Below are 22296 nucleotides of genomic sequence, written 5' to 3' on the forward strand. Positions count from 1 at the left end.
GAACTATTGACAGATAGGCTACTAATTAAGTTTTTTTTTATATCTTAGAATAACACAAAGAAAACACCATTTTAAGCAAACTGGTAAAGAAAAGTGTATTTTACAAATAAAACCCTTAGCTATTCCAGTCCTGAATACTGACCTGATAAAATAACATAACATGAAATTTAGATTATAGGAACTTTGTTATTATAAATAAAACTTATACCTTGTATATAATATCTAGTTTTGTTGGTAACATTTTAAACCAAATATTTAATTAAAGGCACGGTTATTTCGTTATTGGTCCGTAGCTATAGTCCTTCAAATAAAGCGTAATCTAATAATATTATAAGATAACAATTTATTATCTAATCAAGCTTTATTTTAAGGACTATTTATCTTGAAAGTATCAGATTTGTTACAAATATTATGAATTTTACATTGCTTTCGTAATATAACAAACACGTTCATACTATTTGAATAGAAATTTAGAAATATATAAAAACATTTTTTTTGCATACGGATTAATGTTAAAAAAATTCAAATACCATACTGAAAATTACTTAATATAAATAATATAAGAAATACAAAATTTAATATTAAAATTCAATTTACACGGTTACATTACTGTGGGCTACGACTGGCGTAATCGCACATATCGTTGTCTCTGTTTTTTTTTTAAACAGAATGTAAGAGACGACAATATGTGTTAATTGTCTTTTACAGTCAAACCTCAAAACAATAAATGCGACTTTATATTAATTTCCTATACAAATTCATCGGTATTATGTTGAAAGTATAATCTGCAATTTGTTCTTATTTTTAAAAGCGATCGTAAAAAGGCAACGTAAATCTTCGAAATCGAGATATTTTAGTCACTAAGCGATTACTGCTACGCTGACATTTTCTCAATACAAGTCTCTTGCAACTAGTTTGTCAAGATTGTAAGGAGGAAAGTCGCTGCGATTTTCAAAATGGCGGAACAAATATACGACTCGCGTCGACGATTCAACGTTGTGGGTACGGAGGACGCAATAATATAGTTTTGAAGATTCACTTTGACTCTTATACGAAAGCTCTTAATGAATAAATAAAATAATCGGTTACCGTGGCGATCGTTTAGCCTATAGAATTTTTTAAACTTTGTTCTGTCATAAATATTACTTATTCTACTATACTTTCGGAACTAAACTGGCGTGGAATAATTTAATATAGAAAATTACAAAATAAACATGAAGACCGCCTTCAATATTTAAAGAGGTATAATAAATCATCAATGATTCCAGATAAAATTTAACGATTTTCGATAAAAATTAAAAAAAAAGGTAACAAACCTTTATCAATAAATAGAGTAAGATTGGAATAATATTTAAACTTTTTTTCGGTATGTTAATTACAGCGAAATATTAATAGGTATATGTATTTGTATGAATTTATTATAACAATTGGATCTGACCATTATAATATTTTATAAAATTATTAAATATTGTATTGGTCGTGCTTAGTAATAAATTAAAAAATAATAGGATCGATAAAAATTAAATTTTTCAATTTTTAAATTACAACATTTTCACACAGTCAATAATCATATTGTACAATTGGGAATGCAAACGAAATAATAAGGTCCGAGTTAAAACTCTCATACAGTATCGACTGCAACACATTAGAACGTTATAATTCTGTAAAATCTTAAAACGTTCATTTGATTCATATTTTCAGCACCACACAAAAGCGGTGTAGTAATAAGGTCTTATAAAATGCTTTAAAAAGATTAAAAATAAACTGAACTAAAAACTAAACCTTACAATCTAACTAACTATCACACATATACTTTTGTATCTCAGACCTATGAACACCAGGCCGATGTGCTGTTTTACTGGTACTCCTGTATTATGCTAAAAACTGCGTCTTTGGTACCGAAAATGAGTGCGAAAAAGCCAAAGATGAATACAAGAATATTTTTCCAAGCCAAATAGTGGAAACGGCCGTAACCGATGTTCCAGTAAGTGATTACTTCAATAAATGCAGGTGCAATCAAACCTAGTAGTGAAAAGCAGAAGGCACCAATAACACCCATGAATGGTGCGATAGTGGGAACAGCAGCCGCGAGTAGAACACATACAGTCACCATGACGGTGCGCATCGCGTAGTCAGCCATGACCGGGTGCTTAGTGAACTTGTCCTTAATGCAGTTCCACATTATCTCAATGCACACGAAGAACTGAAGACCGAACGTGCAGTACACAGCGATGGCGATCGCGACTTGGACGATTTGGGCAGGCCTGAAAAATATAAAAACGTAGTCTTTAAAGTATGACAATTAAATTATCAATCGAAGAATGTTTATCTGCATAATATTATTATTCGTCCAAATTGACACAAAATATACAGTAAAATAGTCATATCAACAATTAATAAGAATATATAACAACCAAAAGAATAAAATATTGTACGGAAGTAATATCAGTAAAAGTCAAAGTCGTTAAGTCTTGTTAAAGTATTAACAACAATAAGTAGTTGAAGTGAACGACTTTCTGTGTCACGGTCAAGTTAAGACATTAAGCTCTACCTACGCTGTTATTGAATGTAGTCTGTTATGTTTACATTCCGTTACTGTGTTAAGTAATGTTCGATATAATGCATTTACATAAAACATTTCTTTTGGGTTTGGGGATATGGAAGTAAATTTAAATATTGAAAATTTTATACTTACACATTTTCTTGGTCTAGATTAAGATTGATCGAGTCCTTGACATCATCGCCGTAACGTAGGTAACCGAGAAAGCCAAGGAGAATGTATACGAGAGTAACTCCGGACATGCCTTTGTTCAGCACACCGCAGAATCCGAGCATAGACTTAGGCGTCTTCATAGCGTTTTCCAAAGGCATCACAACTCCAATTGCCTCCATCGCAAAAATCGTCAGCGAGAAGAATTCAGGCCATTCAACTGGTGGTTTGATATATGATACTTTATCGAATTCGAGACCTCCAGTGCCAACTAAATAGTAGAATGTAATGCCAAGACCGACGCCCATGAAAAGATTAGCGATCATAGAAACGGGTGCTAAATACTTCAAGTTCCTAATCCAAGCCATACAGATGAGCGGCAGTAGAAGTATTAAGATTATCACCCTTAGGTCCACTTCAGCACTTAGATAGTGGTTCGCCACCTACGACAAAGAAAATTAATATTAAACAAATTATAGTTTTGCTTTATTGAATAATAATTTGCTAATTAATTTATTTTATAACTTTAACCAATACTTAATTATATTTATGTATTAATCAAAATAATAATCAAAAGGTAGGCTTTACTCCTAATTAACTCAATCTGGAACAAAATTGTCATTCATTTAGCTAATAGAAACAACGGAACATCTACATAAAACATCGTTGATAATCGAACTTTTGTTGTCCATGAGTCATGCGACTATCGATCTGAGCAACACACTGTTTTCTACTTTTTTCATTCAATAAAGAAAGAAAGTGATAACCTCTACGTGACGTCATCTACTTTAATTATCGTATCATGATCGGAAATAGTTTTAAGTAAGACATTATTGAAACAAAACAAAGTGCTTTTGATTTAGAATAATTCTAAACTAGCTATCGCCCGCAACTCCGTCAATTAAAAAAAACCTTAATTAGTACCGTATGTACTTCCAGACTATTCGATATTAAATACGATTTCGTGTAAATAATATATTTTGATTTAGTTATACCGAAAAACAAAACTTTAAAAGGAAGGTTGCTAATGCATGACATGTTATAGGCTACTTTTTAATCTGCGTGGAGGAAAAACTTCATTGTTTCTTTCGATTGAATAGGCTTCGAAACTATTGAAACGATTTTAAAAAAATCACTGTTAGGATAGCATAGGACAATTCCGTTCGGACTATGTCGCGGGAGAACGTTAGTTTTTAATAAATTTAGAGTGTGAACTCAGTTAAAACAATACACCGATAGACTTAACGCCGCTATGTCATATTAAGGGTAATGAAAGGAAAACACTAATAAATGTTAATTAATGTATAATGACAATTTACCTTTAATATATTCGTGGCAATGATGACAGTGTAGACCGAGCACGTGCCAAAGTAGGTCATGAACAGACTGACCAATATGAATATTCTGAAATAAACAAAATAATATTCAAATAAATAGCTTATAAATAAATCGAAAGTTTAAAATTATAAACCATCAGCTAACTCGTGTCGCAGCGATCCAAACTGTGCCTTTTCCTTCGATGATAAAAATCAAACTATATTTTTAAATGCAAAAGATTCGATAAATATTAATAAATATAGATTTTTGGCTTCAATAATGTTTGTCTCATCTAAAATAAGAACAAGAGGAAATTATTCAGACGTCAGAGAAATATATTTTTATAAGGACCGCTGTACACGGACAGTATTGTCGCTGCTCATAAATGCTGCTGAACGTCGTACGGTTGAAGCTTTCATGTGCTGCCAATCGCTTTAAACTGCCCGTGTATGTTACTTCATTATGCGAAAAAAAACTTCTTTTACTATAAATAATTCTTACCTAAAACCGTATGCGTATCGTTTCGCCCACTGCGGTCCGTTTTGCATCGCCGATTCTGCAACTTCGGGATAACTCATAGTGGTCCTTCTCGTTTTTTTATACAGTACGTGTGCGCATTTAATCTGTGGACAGGCATATACGAAGTATGTTAATTATTATTTTTATAGTTAAGCCGGTGACACACAACCGCAAAGCGAAGCTCAAGACCGAAGCTATATATTACTTGAAGAAATCAATAGTTCGAAGGTAGGTAATTTTACATAATATGTGATTAAAAACATACATAGTGATAGTACACAATATTTCCAAAAGTGCAGTAAATCTTATCATCGTAGATTCAATTTTGCGGGATTATTGTAAAAAGCACACACTTCGAAGCGATATATCTGGTACTTGAAATATTAATCCCTACTCCTTAACATCAGATCTCGGTAATATTTAAAATCCAACTGTAGCAATCATACATGTAGCTTAGCAAAAACAATTCGCTGTTATTCGCTTCTTTTCATATAAAAATACTTTCGCCAACACACAGTAATATTAAATCATTTAATTTAATCTTAAATATTTTATGGATAATATTAATATTAAAAAAATAAACATGTGTTATCCACACTTAAGATTCAATTTCGACTTGTAGGCTGGTCGCACACGGCAGTTTTTGTAAGAAGTCGTGTGACCTATTTCCACAAGCGCGGCATCGTCTTTTTACAAAAAAGACAGCCGCGCGCGACCGTATTCGCTCAGCTAGTGTGTGAAAATACACTAATAGATGGCAAAATCTAGTTTATGTAATAGTCGATTATTTTTCAGTGGACCTAAATCATATTTGTGACAAGCACTATCATCATCTTCGAAATTATTTGTGTTAGTTTACTCCTGGCGATAGCGCTTGTTGCAAATATTCGTCCTCGGCCCACAGTTAGTAATATTTCGCAAACGGTTATTGTTAGTCAGTGTTTTAGGAAGGATATGATGTAAAAGACTTACAAGTACGTAAGCGCAGTGGGTGCAGATGACCGCGACGAGTATGGTGAGAAAGATACCGTTGATGAGACCGGAGCTTTTGAACGCCTTTGGCATCGCGAGGATGCCAGTACCAAGCGATGCCTTCAGGAGATGGGTTAATGTGTCCATGTTTCTGGAAATCGTCAACACTATATAGCTTCTAATGCTTAATAATCTTTACAGTTTCCACTACTGGGACATCTGTTCAAAAACATGTTCTCTTCCCTTCAGTTCTTTTTGTAATAAAGATAACGGTACAGATGATTTGGCAATAGAAACAAGTAATTATTAACGCAATTGATATTTGCGACTGGCCGTTATTGACTGGTATTGTCAAAGCACCTTTAAATAGATTTTTTTTGTCTTTAAACATTATTTAAATAAGTGTAGAATAAAAATGTTTTTCAACTTAATAGTGTTTACCAAAAGCGATAACTGTTCATTTTCATAATTATATATTCATTTGTTTTCACTTTTTGTAAAAATGTAGAACAAATATAAATATGAAGAATGTTATGATAACAATTAATCAATTCGAAGCTAAAATTCTAATGACATCATCAGCTCACTATGCGTCCCCACCGAGGGGCTCGGAGCCTACCCTAAGTTAAGGGTGATTAGGCCATAGTCAACCACGCTGGCCAAGTGCGGGTTGGTTGACTTCACACGTATCTTTGAATTTCTTCTCAGATATGTGCAGGTTGCATCACGATGTTTTCCTTCACCGTAAGAACGTCGGATAAATGTACATATGTAAATCGAAAATCGAAAAACACATTGGTACATGGCGGGATTCGAACCCAGGACCTGCAGATTGCAAGTCAAGTGCTTGACCACTGAGCCATCGACGCTCCTTCTTCTAATTCTAATGAATATAAAATTAATTCGCAACCATAGATATGGCGTAGCAAACATTACTGGAATATATAAAACCAAATATTCGCAATTCGCGTTGTTACATTAGACATAAGCATTTTATCACACTGCATTGCACTGATTGTTGAATAAATGCGACTGAAATATCTAGACATTGAACTAAATATTTACGTTAAGTGACTCAAATAACATCAAACATTTCCAATATTAACCGTAATCTAGTTTAAATATTATATAGATATGACGACATGCGCTTTCATACAAGACTAGCAGTATACAGCGACTTCGTCCGCATGAATTTAAAAAAATAATCTATCAATAAATTTAGTCTATGTCTTCAGTGGATAGTGTAGCTTCCCAATAGAGGACTTTTCAAATACGTTCAGTAGTTTCGAAGCATATTCAATGCAAACAAACAATCAAGTATTTCCTCTTTGTAATATTAATATAGATCAAATATAATTACCCCAGAATTCTATTGTATTTTTATATATCGTTGTCACTTACACACTCTTTGGGAAAATAGAGATAGCGATATTATTACAAGTAGCTGCAGTGGGACCTGACAGTTACGAGTACATTTAGCTGTCGTATTGTGAGCGCAGTTACATTAAATTAATGCATCCGTATATACAGCGTTGTAACTTAGGATGAATTATGCATGTTGTATATCTGCGCAGTATATGAGATGAAACCAATAATTTTAACACGAACAAAGACAACAAACACTACCCTTTTTAAATCAAGTTAATTCAGCATGCGGTAGTCAAATGCGCTAATAGCCTTAAGGTTAAGGACATGCATTCCCGGTCACGTGGTCGAGAGTTCGAATCCCGCCATTCGACTATTGTTGTAATCTATATTCTAGCACAAGCCTAGATATTAGTAAATTAACAAAAATTTGCCAATGTTTATAAAAAAAGAAACAAAACAAGTATAGCCCTCCACTGTCGTGAAATAACACCTAAAAATTTAATAGGTCGTTGTTGAACCGTGATCCTACGCGGTAACAGTTAGCTTTAATAACTGGGTTTTCGCGATGTTTTGGCTGAATGTTTACATATTTAAATGTCAATACTTACGAAGTGGGATTATCCAGTTTTCGTTCAGCGAACGGATCGAAATCCGCCGCCTCTGCATCTTTGGTCATTTCATATCTGCAGACATTAAAGAATTTCTTTAATTAAATAATATATTTACATAAATTTACATTATCTGTTCTCGGTAAAGGAACACACAGACAGGTTTGCGCGTCAGCTTAATTTTATGAGCACAAAATATGTACAGTAAAGAGCAATGTCAGAACATACCAAGGTAAGATACATATGGAACAGGTTGTAACATCGGGGAAACCTTTCAAAGTTCAGTTCATAATTACTGCGTAAATCTACGTAGCGAAATCCGACTTTACCTTGGCACACTTTGATAAAACTAAATATAGGACAACCGAGAAAGAAAATCATGCGTTATGTTAAACACTATGTCAGATGCAATTCGTAGAATAGTGAAAAATAATAAAGAAACATAAAGGGTTTGTAACAATTGTAGTACGTCCATTATAAACAAACCTGGACAATTGTATTCAAGCAGTTAGACGGTTTTTGGCTAATTTTATAATATTGTAAAACTTGAGAATTATTTCAATAGTTCAAAACAAGTACTAGAAACGAAAAAACTTACTTTTTGACGATTTTCTCTTTATTCCTCTCTTCTGGAGACAGGAATGTCTCAAGCTCCTGCTGAGGAGAAGCACTCCCATTTGATTCCTGTTATAAAGAATTAACTAACTTATTTACTGCAAAAACATTGGTAAAAAAATTAAGAATAGGAGAAAAAATGTTTGGTACACAATAAAATCATGTAAAAACTTGCCTAACGCGATTTGCTTTTTTATTTTTTGTACAATTATAATATTAAAGAAGTTAAAAGTTTAAATGAAACATATTCCAGCTTGTCTAAAAAATGGCGCCAATACGTCAAATGTCCTATAGGTTTTATGTTAAAGCTATACAACGAGTTTATTTTGAACATAAATACAGCCAAAAAAAAAGAATAGATAGAATTAATAATTGTGAAAATCAATTTCTTTAAAAAAAATACAACATCGTCTTTTATTATTTAATCAGCATGATAAAGTATTGATAATTAAGGATAATACTCACATTAACCATTTTGATTAATTTTGCCTGTCTCTCGAACTACCTGAATAGAAAATAATACGTGATTAATTGCATTTTTTCCGTATAAATTACAGGAAATTAATAAGTCGTATTAAATATTTTATACAAGTACAGATAATACATGAAGCTAGTCAGTTCATATTTATAAATTGAATTTTTATATGTTAAAAATGGAAATATATTTAAATATAATGGTAATAGAATATTAATGATTGGTTTACTTATTATATAATTTATAATTGAACGATGTAAGAATGGACTCGTATACCGGTTTGGAGACTTGTTTGACCCAATAACATTGAATTCAATTTATTTATGTAATACGTATTCATTTTCATATAAATCTAGAATTAAACAACTTAATCTAACATTACAAACAGATAGTATAAATGAAAATATCAACACTGGACACAAGGCTTTCCTATATCTTCCACGCTAACAGCATCCAGTGACTTTCATTCGACCGATCCTAAAATTTTTATTATAACCATGTAAGGAACGGTGGACAAAAATGAAACGATCTAAATCATGGATCTATTAAATTTAAAACATATGTCAATTTAAAATATGTAACTAAAAAAAAAGATCCAGTATTGGGTTCGGGTATAAGAGAGGAAGTTTGAGCTATTTTAGAAGCACACAACACTCTCAGTCAAATAAAAGTAGGTAAAATCAAGTGAACTGTTCGCTTGTTGCATCAAATGCATCGTATGTAACAGATACAACAATGAAATGGTAATGAGCATTAATAAACAAAAATGACCATGACGTTTCGAAATACGCAGTAGAATCCGGAACTTGATGACAGCAAATAAAAGCTGTTTGTATACCCAAGTGTTGTGACATTGAAAACATTTTACAATGTAATTTTATACTGAGTTTTTGTCACATTTATAAATGTGGTAGATAACACTTTTTAAATAAATAATGGGCTTAAGTTGTGCATTAATATAATTAATGCCACAGTTAAATAGAAAGAAATAAATTTATGATAAAATTTTACAATTACACCTTAGACTTTCAACTACCGATGTATTTTGTATCTGTTTTTCTAAGAGACAAAAAGGGACAGTAATATGTTATGTCAAGATGTTTTTACAGTGTAAACCCACGATAAGAAGAACGCAAAAATTAAATAGTTAAAATACACAGTCAAAGTCTATTTTCTATTTATTAATTACCTTCTATTTTCAGTAGAAATTGTCTAAAACGACGTTTAAATTAAGTGTTTTTATTAATATGCTTTGAATCATGTGCCCGGGATGTTGAACACATTATCTATAATCCATAATCACAACACGACGTTCTGGTTCAAGGTCATGATTGCAATAGCTTATCTATATTTTATCTTTACAATTCAATTTATAAGTTTTAAGTACTGTACTCACTTTTGAATTTGTTTTTGAGAGAGTAATTTCAATAAGTTGATATCAATTTCTATAGTAATATTATGTATGCTTTTTGTGAAACGACTTTCATAAAAGTCACTTTTCATTTACAGATGGATGTTATGTTAGTTGGCCATGGTTGTATATTTTACGAAATTTAAAAAGGTATAATTACAATAAGTATCAAAGATAATCACTCACTTATGAATTAAAAAATATTACAAAGTTATGCAATTTCAGACGATGACTGTTTATGTTTTTGATATTATTTTGTAACCTAAAAATATTAACTTTGAATATTGATATTTCTCCTTTAGAAAAAAAAGGTTTAAATGAAAATTACAATATTTCATCCCCATAATCATTACACGAAACGTGGCTTTGCTTTGATTCTAAAATAATTTACGGTTGAAAATGTTATGACTTGCCAATAATATTTATAGCTGTATTTTGATTAATAACACGTTCATCACCTTAACTAATTGTCCGGTCCATGCTTTCTTATCGGCATAATATTGAGTTACGCGGAGTCACGGTCTATACGTGATTTAAATACGTCGTTGTTTAATCTACCGTTAAAATACGTCGACGGCTACGTCAAATATTATACAGTTTCCATTTCGGATGCATATAAAGTATGTAATTTTTGTTGTCGATTTAATTTCATTTTGTCACATATTTCCTTAGAAAATATGAACTGAGACTGCACAATAAAGGTATGAAACTCGTCCAAGTGCCTTCGAGTTTAAAAGTAAATGTCACAAAGACTAAGCAAACAATTCTCTCAGCATATCACACAAGCTGACGATTAGATGTATCCGGTCGACCGCTCAATGACTCTTCACGTCTGTTTCTCCGTATGTAGCTAACAGTTAAATATCTGTTCCTTCCTGTCAGATAAAACATTTTTGCAATTTACGTCTGTTTTTTTTTTTAAATAAGAGAAGGGGGCAAACGAGTGCGGGACCACCGAGGTGTTCATTGATGCCCATGGTCATCAGCATGGATTTGTAGGTATAATATTACCAATTCTAATGCTTGGATGAATGGATTTTTGTTTGAAGGTATCTCGAGAACGGCTGTGTGCATCTCTGTGAAATTTGGCATAGATGTTGAACATAGTCTGGTAGCACATATAGACTACTAATTAAGTTATTGTAATACAGCGCGGGTGGAGTCGCAGGCGACAGCTAGTTTTGTTATATATAACACAGTTACATTATTATATTGTATGCAAAGCTTTGTGGGTATTGAGATACTAGAAAAATCACATTTAAGTTTATAAATATAAAAAAAAACATCGTTATTCGTTTATTTGTACTTATTATACAAATTATTGAAAGTATCACTTCAACGACAATCAGGCGGTAATTTGAATTTAGAATAAGGAAGGATTTCAACGGAAATTGAATTCAAAACTCGCCTAAAACAAAGAATGTTTCGTCAAAAGGTTTTTTTTTGTTGGCGTCACCGATAGTTTTGTTATTCGCTCGTCCGTATTAACATTGAATGTGAACTTGAAACTTGTTTAACTGGTATTATTATTTCTGTAACACTTCTCGGGGGCTCGGCTTGTAATAAAAACTTATACGTCGTTAAATATTAGATATATAGACGTAACTATGTCCTTCAAACTAGCTTGCAAACTTACCTGTTTATGTACATTGGCAATGTCCGATTCAGACGTCTTTATGTACAATGAGTACATAAGAATTGTAGAATTATTCATCTTATTCAATGACCCTAGCTTGTAAATACATAATTTATATTTTGGAATAATTTCAATGTCAGAGTTAATGTTGAATTATTCTACGAATGACGTAAAACGGGGAAGTAGCAACAAAATTTTGTTTTAGTTACCAAATTCTGTTGTATTGCAAATTTAGTTTAAATCGTGTTCTTGAAACATTTTATCTTTTGTATAATATTGTTACAATGTAATAACTATCAATAATAATATGCCTTGACTTATGTTTAACATGTACAAATAAACTATGAAACGTCTGTTGTTTATTCATTGGACACACGGCTAAGCACGATGGCGATTTTGCATCGATTCAATTGTACCGTAATGTTTTGTTATTCTAAGTGCGCACCCGATGCCTGATGGTGGAATGTTCTCTGTACTCTTCAACAGTATTCTCTAATACATTGTTTAAAAGTAGGTGCTTTAGGCAATCCTTGAAAACTGATGATGCGAAAAAAAGGCTCTTTTTTAAAAATATTTAATTCTTTAGGGATAAAGATAAATCTTAACTTTTTAACTTCTGTTTAAAGAAATGAGATCAATTTTGATAAAATATTTTCACGGGATAATTTAGTTTGTTAAGTTTAATTAGAAATATAATTGGAAACAATATGACCTGCTATTGAACTTTCATCAAAGTTTTCGTTTAAAAAAAAAACAAAGCGTCTCAAACTTTATTACGGCTGGCATATTCGCACAAAAAGCTGAGCGCAAACTACGAGCCTCCATAAAGAATGAATCTTATAATACATAAACACTTGAAAAATCTTAACCTTCACACTAGATATCGGTGACAGTATCCAATTAAAACAACATAGTGTAGAAAATAAATATTTTCGCTAAGTTTATTCTTTGTATCACTTCAATATAATTCAAGTGTTATGACATACAAGTGTTGTGTTGTCTTCGAGAATAATATACAGTGAAATATCTTTTGTTTGGTTGTTTAAAATAAACAGAGCTGTACTTTTGATTATCCATATTATCTTAATTTGTGTTGGTAGCGATAATAATGAAGTGTGTACATTTGTATTAACAAATAACCGATTGCATTGTGTAAATGATGAACAAGTTTCTGGAAAAACGATAACAACTATAAAGGTTAGCGAGGGTGTAATTCGAGGAATTTGAAATACCTTCGTGTTCAAAATTATCTTTAGTTTCTAGAAGTATCTGTTAAATTATATAATAACAAAAAGTGATATTGTTAGCGATTAACTTTCTTCATCTTTAAATCACTTCTTTTTGTTTTATTTATAAAAAATAATTTTGAATTTAAAATACTGACCAAAATCCAAAATGTAACACATTAACCTAAAATCTTCATTTTACATCTTTTTATAGAAGTTCGGAAATTTTTACCCAAAATATTTAAAATATAAGAAAAAGTTTTTTTTATTCAAATATTACATTGAAATAAAAAATAATTTACACATTTCTTTTGAAGCTTTTCTTACACAGAAGCTGAATGTCGATCACTGGACAGACATTCGATAGTAGCATTAAATTAGAACAATTGCACACAGTCCAAACATATCCGTATGTATTTTGGTTACAAGTATACTGCGGTTTGTGGTTATTAGAACGATATGTCAATGTGGGAAATTCGTGGAATGTGATATTTTAAATATATATTTATGCTAGGTAAAAGACTGGATATGTACATTGCTTTTGCCTTGTTATAAATCACATACATGTTACGGAAACTTAAGTTAAAGTCTAAACATAAGTTGAACTTTGTACAATACATTGTAAAACAAATGAATCTTTATATATTTCATAATGCCAAATTTATTACAAGGACAATTGGATTAAATTAGGAACTGGACGGAAAAGTATTATTCCTGTCCTTTCCTTTCCTTGGCCTTTCCCTTTTATGTTAAAAGCTGCGCATTTGTCAAGTTACCTAAAAAACCCGCCATCAATAGAATAACAATAAAATAGTTCTTTATTTGGTCGCGTAACCGTTAACAATGTTTTGGTTAATAATTTTTTTAATGATACTTTAGCTAATCGTAAAACCTGCGTCACTAGTAATCGTCATAGTCGCCAATAAAGTGTATAAAGGCGTTATCGAAGCGAGAAATCACTAATTATGTTTGCGTGCTTTATGGACAGTAACAGTGTTGGGTTCACTTCGCGACCGCGCTCTAAGTGTATGATCACGTGTATTCTTTGTCGTGCAAAACGAGACATCGTATTTATCGAAATAATAATTACATGATTTATTATATTATATGATGTCATTAAAATATTAAGCTGTAATTAGACGATTGGATTTATTAGAATTATCATAAGGCTTTATCATATTTTTGTCAAAAATGTAAAATTAATTAACAATAAAATGGACAAAAATTTCATATTAATATTGATATTATTTATAAAGTAACGCTATCTTAAAAACATGGGTTCTATGATAAAACCCAGCGATACATGTAAAAAAAAATGTTTAAATGTTGTTAGTTATTTTTAACGAGGAAAACAAACAGACTTTATTCTTATAACACGGTATACGTAATTGTGGAGTTCTGTTCTTTACCTCATTTTATTGTAGTATAGGGAAAGACATTTAATATAGACATAAATTTGACGACAACATTACGAACTATATGCGTTTTGCAAAAATGGTAACAAAGTATTCACGACTATGTAAAAACCCTAAAAGTAGAGCTTTAATAGTTTCTCAATTTGTTTAGCTCTTGCGCTCTTGTACTAACAAAATATTAAGTGTCATAGCAACTGTTTGATTTACTCTATTCGTTCCGAATTGAATTGTTTAACTATAAAATATACTTATGTATAAAACATACGAACAATATATCAACATTTCTATTAACAAATATTTATTCAGATCAAATCATCTTGAGGTTTCAAATGTCTAAAACATTATATCAGTGTCAAAATACAATGGCGACGCAACTTTATATAAATCTTAATAACTACATATTTAAATGTAATCTCAATGTCTCTGAATAATATTTATTTAGCGCGAGTTTCCACTTGTATATAAACGTATTATATTCTCGGTTTTTTTAAGTGTCATAACGACAGTTATTTACAATTTATCAGATCTCTAATATAAAAAAATATATAAGTCTATTAATTTCATTTGTTTTTCTTGTTATTAACTCATATCTCAAATAGGCTCTTTAAAATAGGTACCGTAGTTAAAGAGCAAAGGCAACACTGGCATAAAATTGTTGTGTGCAATAAAAAACGAAATAAGTATAAATTAAATAATTAATGTTGTTTATGATACTACTTCTCATGACGTAATTGATATAGAGCAATTATTTATTTACTATCGTAAATATGGCTTAAGTAAATAAATTACATCACTTCTATCTTATCACATATACAAATATCTTCGAATACTGGTACTGATTGCGATGTTCGCGAAATCGCAAAACATAATTATTAAATTTAATCTGTGCAATTATTTATGAAACTTGAACACATTCATTGCTGATTGTCACGTACGTCTACTAAAGTGGCAGCCCACCCACCAAGGGATGCCAGTACTACACGCAAGAATCGTTGGTGCCACGTACACGTTAACATACATGGTAGAGCCCGCTTTAACAACTTCGCACAAATCGGCCCGGCTCGCCCGGTGAAATACCACGACCACACAGAAGACAGGCGTGAAGTGGAAGCAATTCCGCGTTTCGTCTGATGAGTGTGCGTCCCGGAGGCCCAATTTAGTCCTCTTTCCCTTCCCATCCTTTTTCTTATAAGGAAAGGATGGGAAGTGGAAGTGGACTTTCCGGATAAGAGGATGCATGGAAAGGGAAAATATTTTCTTTCTGGGCATACTCTTCTCCGTCGATTAAAGGTAGGCAACGCATATGCAATTGCGTATGTCTATGGGCAACGGTCACTTCGCTGTTTTAGCGATTTCAGGTGGCCGCTCGCTCGTTTGCCACCTTATGATGTATAAAAAAAAACATTTCATTATGCTTAGATATTTCTTTACGATAATAACTGAGTTGTGCATTCTGATTGCTTAAAGCAACCTTGAAAATGCTTTTTAAATCCTATTACCGCACTAACTAAGAGGAAAGTTTCTTTCTATAAGTTTAATTCGACAACTATGTGTGTTCAATGAGTAGCACCATATGCAAGATTTTATGACAATTGATGAGTCAAGAAGTGACTTTCTTTGACTCTATTGTCATAGAGACTAATACTTAATCTTGAAAGTCATAGTTTATTAACTGTTGTAAACTAAGACAAAGGAGTACTTGAAAACTAAGATTCGATAATTACACTCGAGTAAATACCAATAAATTGCAATCTACAAGTACGTACCCAAACACTGAAGTAGCGGAGAATAGACCAGACAAAGAAATTATTCTAAAATACGATACAATCTCGGCGCGCAGCCAAATCTTACTACTATAGTATCAAAGACCCTTCCAAGCTTGATAGGTGATAATTCAGTGATAACTAGATTCTTCAAATATCCACATCTTGCCTCCCCTTGAACTGCCTCTTTGATTTATCGAAGGTTGACAGTTAGTTTAGCAGAATTTTCTCTGTCCTCAATTTTTTATTTAATTGTGACTTTTTTAAATACTTATAATAGTAGTACCATGGTGTAAAAACAAATTAAATGACGATAATTTTATATTTTTTAACAGATTTAATTAAGTAGAATCTTAAGACTGCAAGGATGCGTCAATTAAAGTTAGCAACTTTCTTCCTTGACATAATTATAGTTGTGTCAAATAATTTATATACAAAACACGTTCACCACGTCTAGTCTTCAATGTAAGTATAATAACAGACTAATTAGTCATTTATGTAACGAATAAGCCCGATGTATGAACCTAGACAGTATTCTAAATCAAACTAATTGTTTAGGCTACATGTCCTAATGGAATGGATTTAAGTATGCACATATTATTCGCAAAAAACCTTCTGTTGAATAAAAGTTTTATTTTACATCTAATAGGAACTTATTAAACTAAGGTAGCATTCTTTTGTAAAGATTTTTATGTGTACGCTACCTAATCATCGTAAACCATGTATATTTCTAAGACTATTAAAGAGCAATATTGTTGTTATACAAGTGTTACGCCAGTGGAGACACAATAAGACAAGTTATAGACGACAGCAATTAGTTCATGTTTATTTTGATGCAGAATTTCTGATGTGATATAATAGGTCAATGAACCGATAGATTGACATTAAATGCATTCTTTTAGGCTATCTTTGTATATGGCATTGAATTGGTTCCTTATAATCAATATTATGAGAACTCAATCAAAATATTAGCACGGATACGATAAAAATAGAGTAGGTATATTATAGCACGTAAATGTTTTATAATCGAAAGTATTGTTAACTTTTAACCTTTTACTAGATTAAGGCGTCGCGGAAGATTTTATTTCTACAACATATCAAATCATTGCATAAATACAAAGTTCAAAGATGTGTGTAATATTATACAATGCAATCATTAAATTATCCTAAGTGTACTTTTATCGATTTGGTAAAATATATTATGCGTTTACATTGTCGTAACACTTTTATAAAAATATTCACACTAATTCAGTGAAAACCCATCTTAGTATCGTTGATTGAATATTATTTCGTACAAGTCTGTGATGCGCAAGAGTTTAAAAATAGATTAAGAAATATATAATGAGATATAAATACTAATATATGAAAAGCATTGAGTAATAATTATTTACGAATTGCACAAGATGAATATTTTAAAAAAATGCTGCATTATTTTCATGTGATAAGCTATTTATAACTTTGAGAAGAATGATAAGATATATACTAAACATCGTTGATAAAAACATCAACCTAATAAATACGACATTTCTTATATGTACATATTTAGTAAATAGTTTTCGAATTTTAAGCGCTGCTTTAGCTAAAAATACTTTAAATACTATATGCTCTTCCTATATTATATAACTAGCTTACCGTCATAAATAAAACATATACATATATTTTGCACGCATCTGTATACATTTAAATAGATAACCTCTTAATCTACATAAGAATAATAGACACAATGCTTTTCTTAGGCATTACACAAACTGACAGCTTGGCCTCAATGAATATGAAGTCTGCGATGTATATAAACAGATATATATTATATATCCGATACTAGCTGTCACCCGTGAATCCGTCCGCGAGGTAACAAGAAAAACTTAGGTAGGCTATATGTTTAATACTTCCAAGCTATGTTTAATATTTTTTTAGAAACAACATTTTTCCTTCTAACAAACATACATCCATCTATCCAAACATTTTTATAATACCTATACTAATTAGAAAGATATGTTATTTGGATGTTACGTCTAGCATTCTAAAATATTGTGCAATAAGATAAAATTAGATACGTATTAAAATTAGTACATATATTATTGTGTCAAATGAATGACAAAACAGAGTATCTATTACGAATACTTACGATATTTCTTTTCGTAATGTCATCCACAAAATATGTCATAAAGTTAGATCAAATCAGTGTAAGAACAAAGGTTAACAATGGGCTGTGGGCAGTGTCAGTGAGCAGGTCATATCGTTCAAAGGACCAATAACCGCTGAAGAAAGGTCCCTAATAGCAGTTGATTGATTGATGACCTAAAGACCTTATAAATGAGGCATCGAGACGTTAAGATACAATTCAGACTGGATTTGAAACTAATTGTGAACCTTACTAGTTAAATTCTCTTAAAGCATCTATAGAGTTTTCAATTCATATTAATAAATTAAGTTTACCACCTAATAAGACGTGTCTGACGCGTTGCTGTCGATTTATATCCTAATCGGCTTTCTTAAACGCGTGGCATGAGAGTACTTTTTTGTGTGTAACGTGCAACGTACCTCCCTTATGTCTAATTGTCAAGCTCGAGTAGATCCCAAAATACACGGTTCGCGATCTTTTAATGTATCGTTATATTTTCAGTCCCAAATATAAAGCTTTCATCGTCTTGATATGAGTCATTTCCAGTAATACTTAATTACGCAACAATTTAACCATGAAATATTTAAGATAATAGTTTACTACTATTTAAATGAGTCAGTTTATTTGTTTACAGTTTCGTGTCGTCAAACTTACGAGTAAGTCCTGTCTAGTTTATCATCATCAGATGTTTTTAAAACGGATGGGTGATAAGAATATTGCTAAATAATATACATGTAGTAATAAATATTATAATTACGAGGAAAATGATAAGTCGAAGGTAAACAAGGCAACGCATCGGCAACTATTGAACTTGTTGAAGATGTTTATTGCCAGATACAGCCGCTAAACCCCCCTCTCCACCCCCAAATAGAGAACGAAGGACTACGATATTTACAATCCCTATACATCCATTACCTTTGGACTAAGAAAAATATTTTATAATTACCTCCCGGAATTAGTCTAGGTCATCCGCTAGCGGTGCTCTTGAAACTTATTAGGGCTTTGTTTTTTTTTTAATAATTGCTAGTTCAAAGTACTACTTTTAATGTAAGGTCGTCATTGTATTATGCTTGACCTACATTGAGTACCTTTAGTGTGATTAGTTATATTTTAATAAGTATTTTTCTCCCTTTCCCTCGGAAATAATCCCCCTGTCGAATGTTCGCCTTTGAGCTCTCTCCCTCTTCCAACCACCCTTTGTTCGTCAAATTAGTTAGAAACACTGCCTGTTGCTAACCGACTAATATTTTTTAACATAGATTTTTTTTAATGTTATTTTACAGTGAAAGTAATTATGATTGTCATCTGATGCCACAATACTGAGAAGACGCAATTCTTAACCTTGCTATAAAATTATTTAAGTAAATAAAATATTTTTTATCACTGTAGTGAGAAACTAAATTTTATTTTTAGAATTTCGAAGTAGATAAGCAAGTATTTAAAAAAAATACCACGAATAGAAGTACACGATGTGACACCTCATACTTGAAAATCGGTACATCGATGTAATAAGAGATAACAATGGAACAGACATACAAATAAAACAGGTACATAATTAAAAACGCGCGAAAAACGTTGTCCTATTCATTTTATCAAATATTAACATTCAACTACTGATTATAATTTATTTTTATAATAATAATACCAAAAAAATTATTAACACGAAATAAAATAAAAAAACCTACGTTATATTTCGTGTATAGAAGTGGTGTTAAAAATTAGTAGGTCATTGGGTAGTGGGTACTGTTCTGTACTGTATGCAGTGACGTGTGATTAATTTAACGGATTACGGAAGTCATCGACCGCTAGTGTTATAGTTATTTATTGAACGTGTAATGAATTTGTACCGTACAAATAATCAGGATTTTATTAGTACTATATTAAAATAAAAACTAAGTATATCCTTATACATAGTACGTTTTTAACGTTGAATTGTAGTAATTTGTACGAAAATTAGGTCACAGTTTAAATAATAAAATTAGTAGGAAAGCAAAATTAATAAACTAATACTATATACGAATTTTTATTTTGTTAATGAGGATAGAATTATGGTTGAATTAATAATTAATGATAAGATAACGAACACGACCTAGATTTACAATGCGAGCTAGACCTAAATTCTACATTGACAGTAATTAATTTGCTCAAATGTGTAACAAAAATAAAAAAATAACAATAACACAAAAAATAAATTAATATATGCAAATGATAAACCAATGTCGACGTTCTTTTTGGTTCAGCGCAACATAACTACTTAAACACAAACACCGGTAGTTATTTATACTAACTTAAATAAAAGCTTATTATAAAAACTTACCAGATCAATATTTAGCAGCTGTTGTGACGGCGAATAGGTTATATTCACGTTTCGGCGCGCCACGTGTTGTTAAAAATATGCAACTGCGGACGACCACCCGGCGCGTACGTTAAAAACAGAATGAACGAACGACGATGGACGAAACAAGTTTACAGTATACTGTACGTACAGATACGCACAACGTGCATAGCAAGGAAACCGATTGTTGCGTCATAAAAAAGAGAAGGGGGTTTATTACGGTAACGTCGATATGAAACGTCGCGTCGGACGGTGTAAAAACGTCAAACGTTATAAACCAACTCATTTTGATTCACACCAAATCCGATCAGATTTCATACAACTAACGGTATCTTTAATTTTATTTATTAATTGAGTACGGTGCGCATCATTAAGCTTACCATTATTCGCAGTTTCAGTGTGTACAAGTGTTTATGATTTCATACGTATTTACGTATTTTATAACGATCTTTTTATATCATTCTTAGGACGAACATAAATTAAAATTTGTAGGTATTAAAAAGTCAGCGGTTACTTATTTATAACCGTTGCATATTTTATTATAAACATGCATAGTAATAACATAGTTTTTGGTTGTGTGAATCATATTTTAACGATCTTTCTTAGTTGGCACAAATTAAACTGGGTTAACGAAAATAGAAATATCTATACTTACCTACCCGGTGAATGACAAAACATGAAACTTGCAAAAACTTCGACGTATTTTTACAATTTGTAGATTTTGGAACGAGTTAATGTTAAATTGAGTTAATAATAATCGAAAAAAAAATTACAAGTTTTTCGTTTTTCCGGAGTATCGATCTGCGCAAATAATATCAACAGACATTTTACTGAAAAAATATTGCTTTAGATGGTCTAGGACTGTTTATCCTTGGCATTGAAACTTATCATTGTCAGTTTTATGTTAAGGCCAAGTTGTCTTCCACAAAGCTTAGGGTATACTGTGTAGTTAATTATTTTATACTTATGTTATTGTTATTAATGTATTATCTTTTGTAAAAATACAAACATAATCTTTTCTGTTCCTTAATTAGTGTTAGTACTTCTGTTAGTGGCTAGTGCACCGACAGTGAATTGATCCGTTATAGATGATTCACAAAAAATTATGACACCTTCCTTTTTTGTATTCTTATATACCAAATTAATAATAAGCGATCGCGTAACACTGGCCACATAAGGAACTCTAGGAGATCGGTGAACGAACGACCTACTTAACGTTGATAACTAAAGATTCACGAAAATGGACATGTCTGATATTTTGATACAGCATTGTTCACTATATCAAGTGTGCTATTTAATAATAAACAGACATTATCGTCATACTTAAATTATAAATAACTAGCTGTTATCCGCGACTTTGTCTAGGGGAGTAAGTAGCAAATGATACGTGGCTAATTTGGACTATAATTAATCTGTTATTTCAAATTTTATCCAGATCCGTTCAGCCATTCTCGAGTACCGTACAAACAACGATCCATCAAAAAATTCGCCATTATAATATTAGTAAGAAATGAGATATGATAACCAACTTAAATAAATTAACTCGGCCAAGGTCACGATGTTCAAATATTTTTGAGTCTCATTTCTAAATATAAAAATGAATACCAGTACACTAACAAGCTTCTGTAGGGATATCCTCGCGTAAGCTCAAATGTCTATTACATCAGACGACCTTCATTTGAGTACAATCGTGTAGAGAAAGCTAACGGTACAGTCGGTGCACAAACATATTGCATCATTTTGCTGACGCTCCCACTAATATTAGGCCAAAGTATTGAAAATATTGATACAGCAAAATAATTCA

The 22296-nt window shown here is 31.6% G+C and overlaps 1 protein-coding gene across 2 annotated transcripts; it reads right to left on the bottom strand.

The window, feature by feature from the left end:
• Positions 1–20636, bottom strand: path (solute carrier family 36 member pathetic). Of its 2 annotated transcripts, none has more exons than XM_013306805.1 (9): positions 20475–20636; positions 8575–8614; positions 8093–8178; positions 7495–7569; positions 5519–5669; positions 4529–4650; positions 4030–4114; positions 2696–3153; positions 1–2264 (listed from the first exon to the last, which is right to left on the bottom strand). In XM_013306805.1, exons 2-9 carry the CDS (start codon positions 8581–8583, stop codon positions 1856–1858), a joined length of 1395 nt encoding a protein of 464 aa, XP_013162259.1. In that variant the 5' UTR covers positions 8584–8614; positions 20475–20636; the 3' UTR covers positions 1–1855. The 2 variants fall into 2 exon arrangements, with proteins under 2 accessions (XP_013162259.1, XP_013162260.1); XM_013306806.1 differs by lacking the exon at positions 20475–20636 and adding an exon at positions 9981–10016.
• Between the last annotated feature and the right edge of the window lie 1660 nt (positions 20637–22296).

The sequence above is a fragment of the Papilio xuthus genome, unplaced genomic scaffold (assembly GCF_000836235.2).
Source record: "Papilio xuthus unplaced genomic scaffold, Pxut_1.1 DF828177.1, whole genome shotgun sequence".
NCBI classification, from domain to species: domain Eukaryota; kingdom Metazoa; phylum Arthropoda; class Insecta; order Lepidoptera; family Papilionidae; genus Papilio; species Papilio xuthus.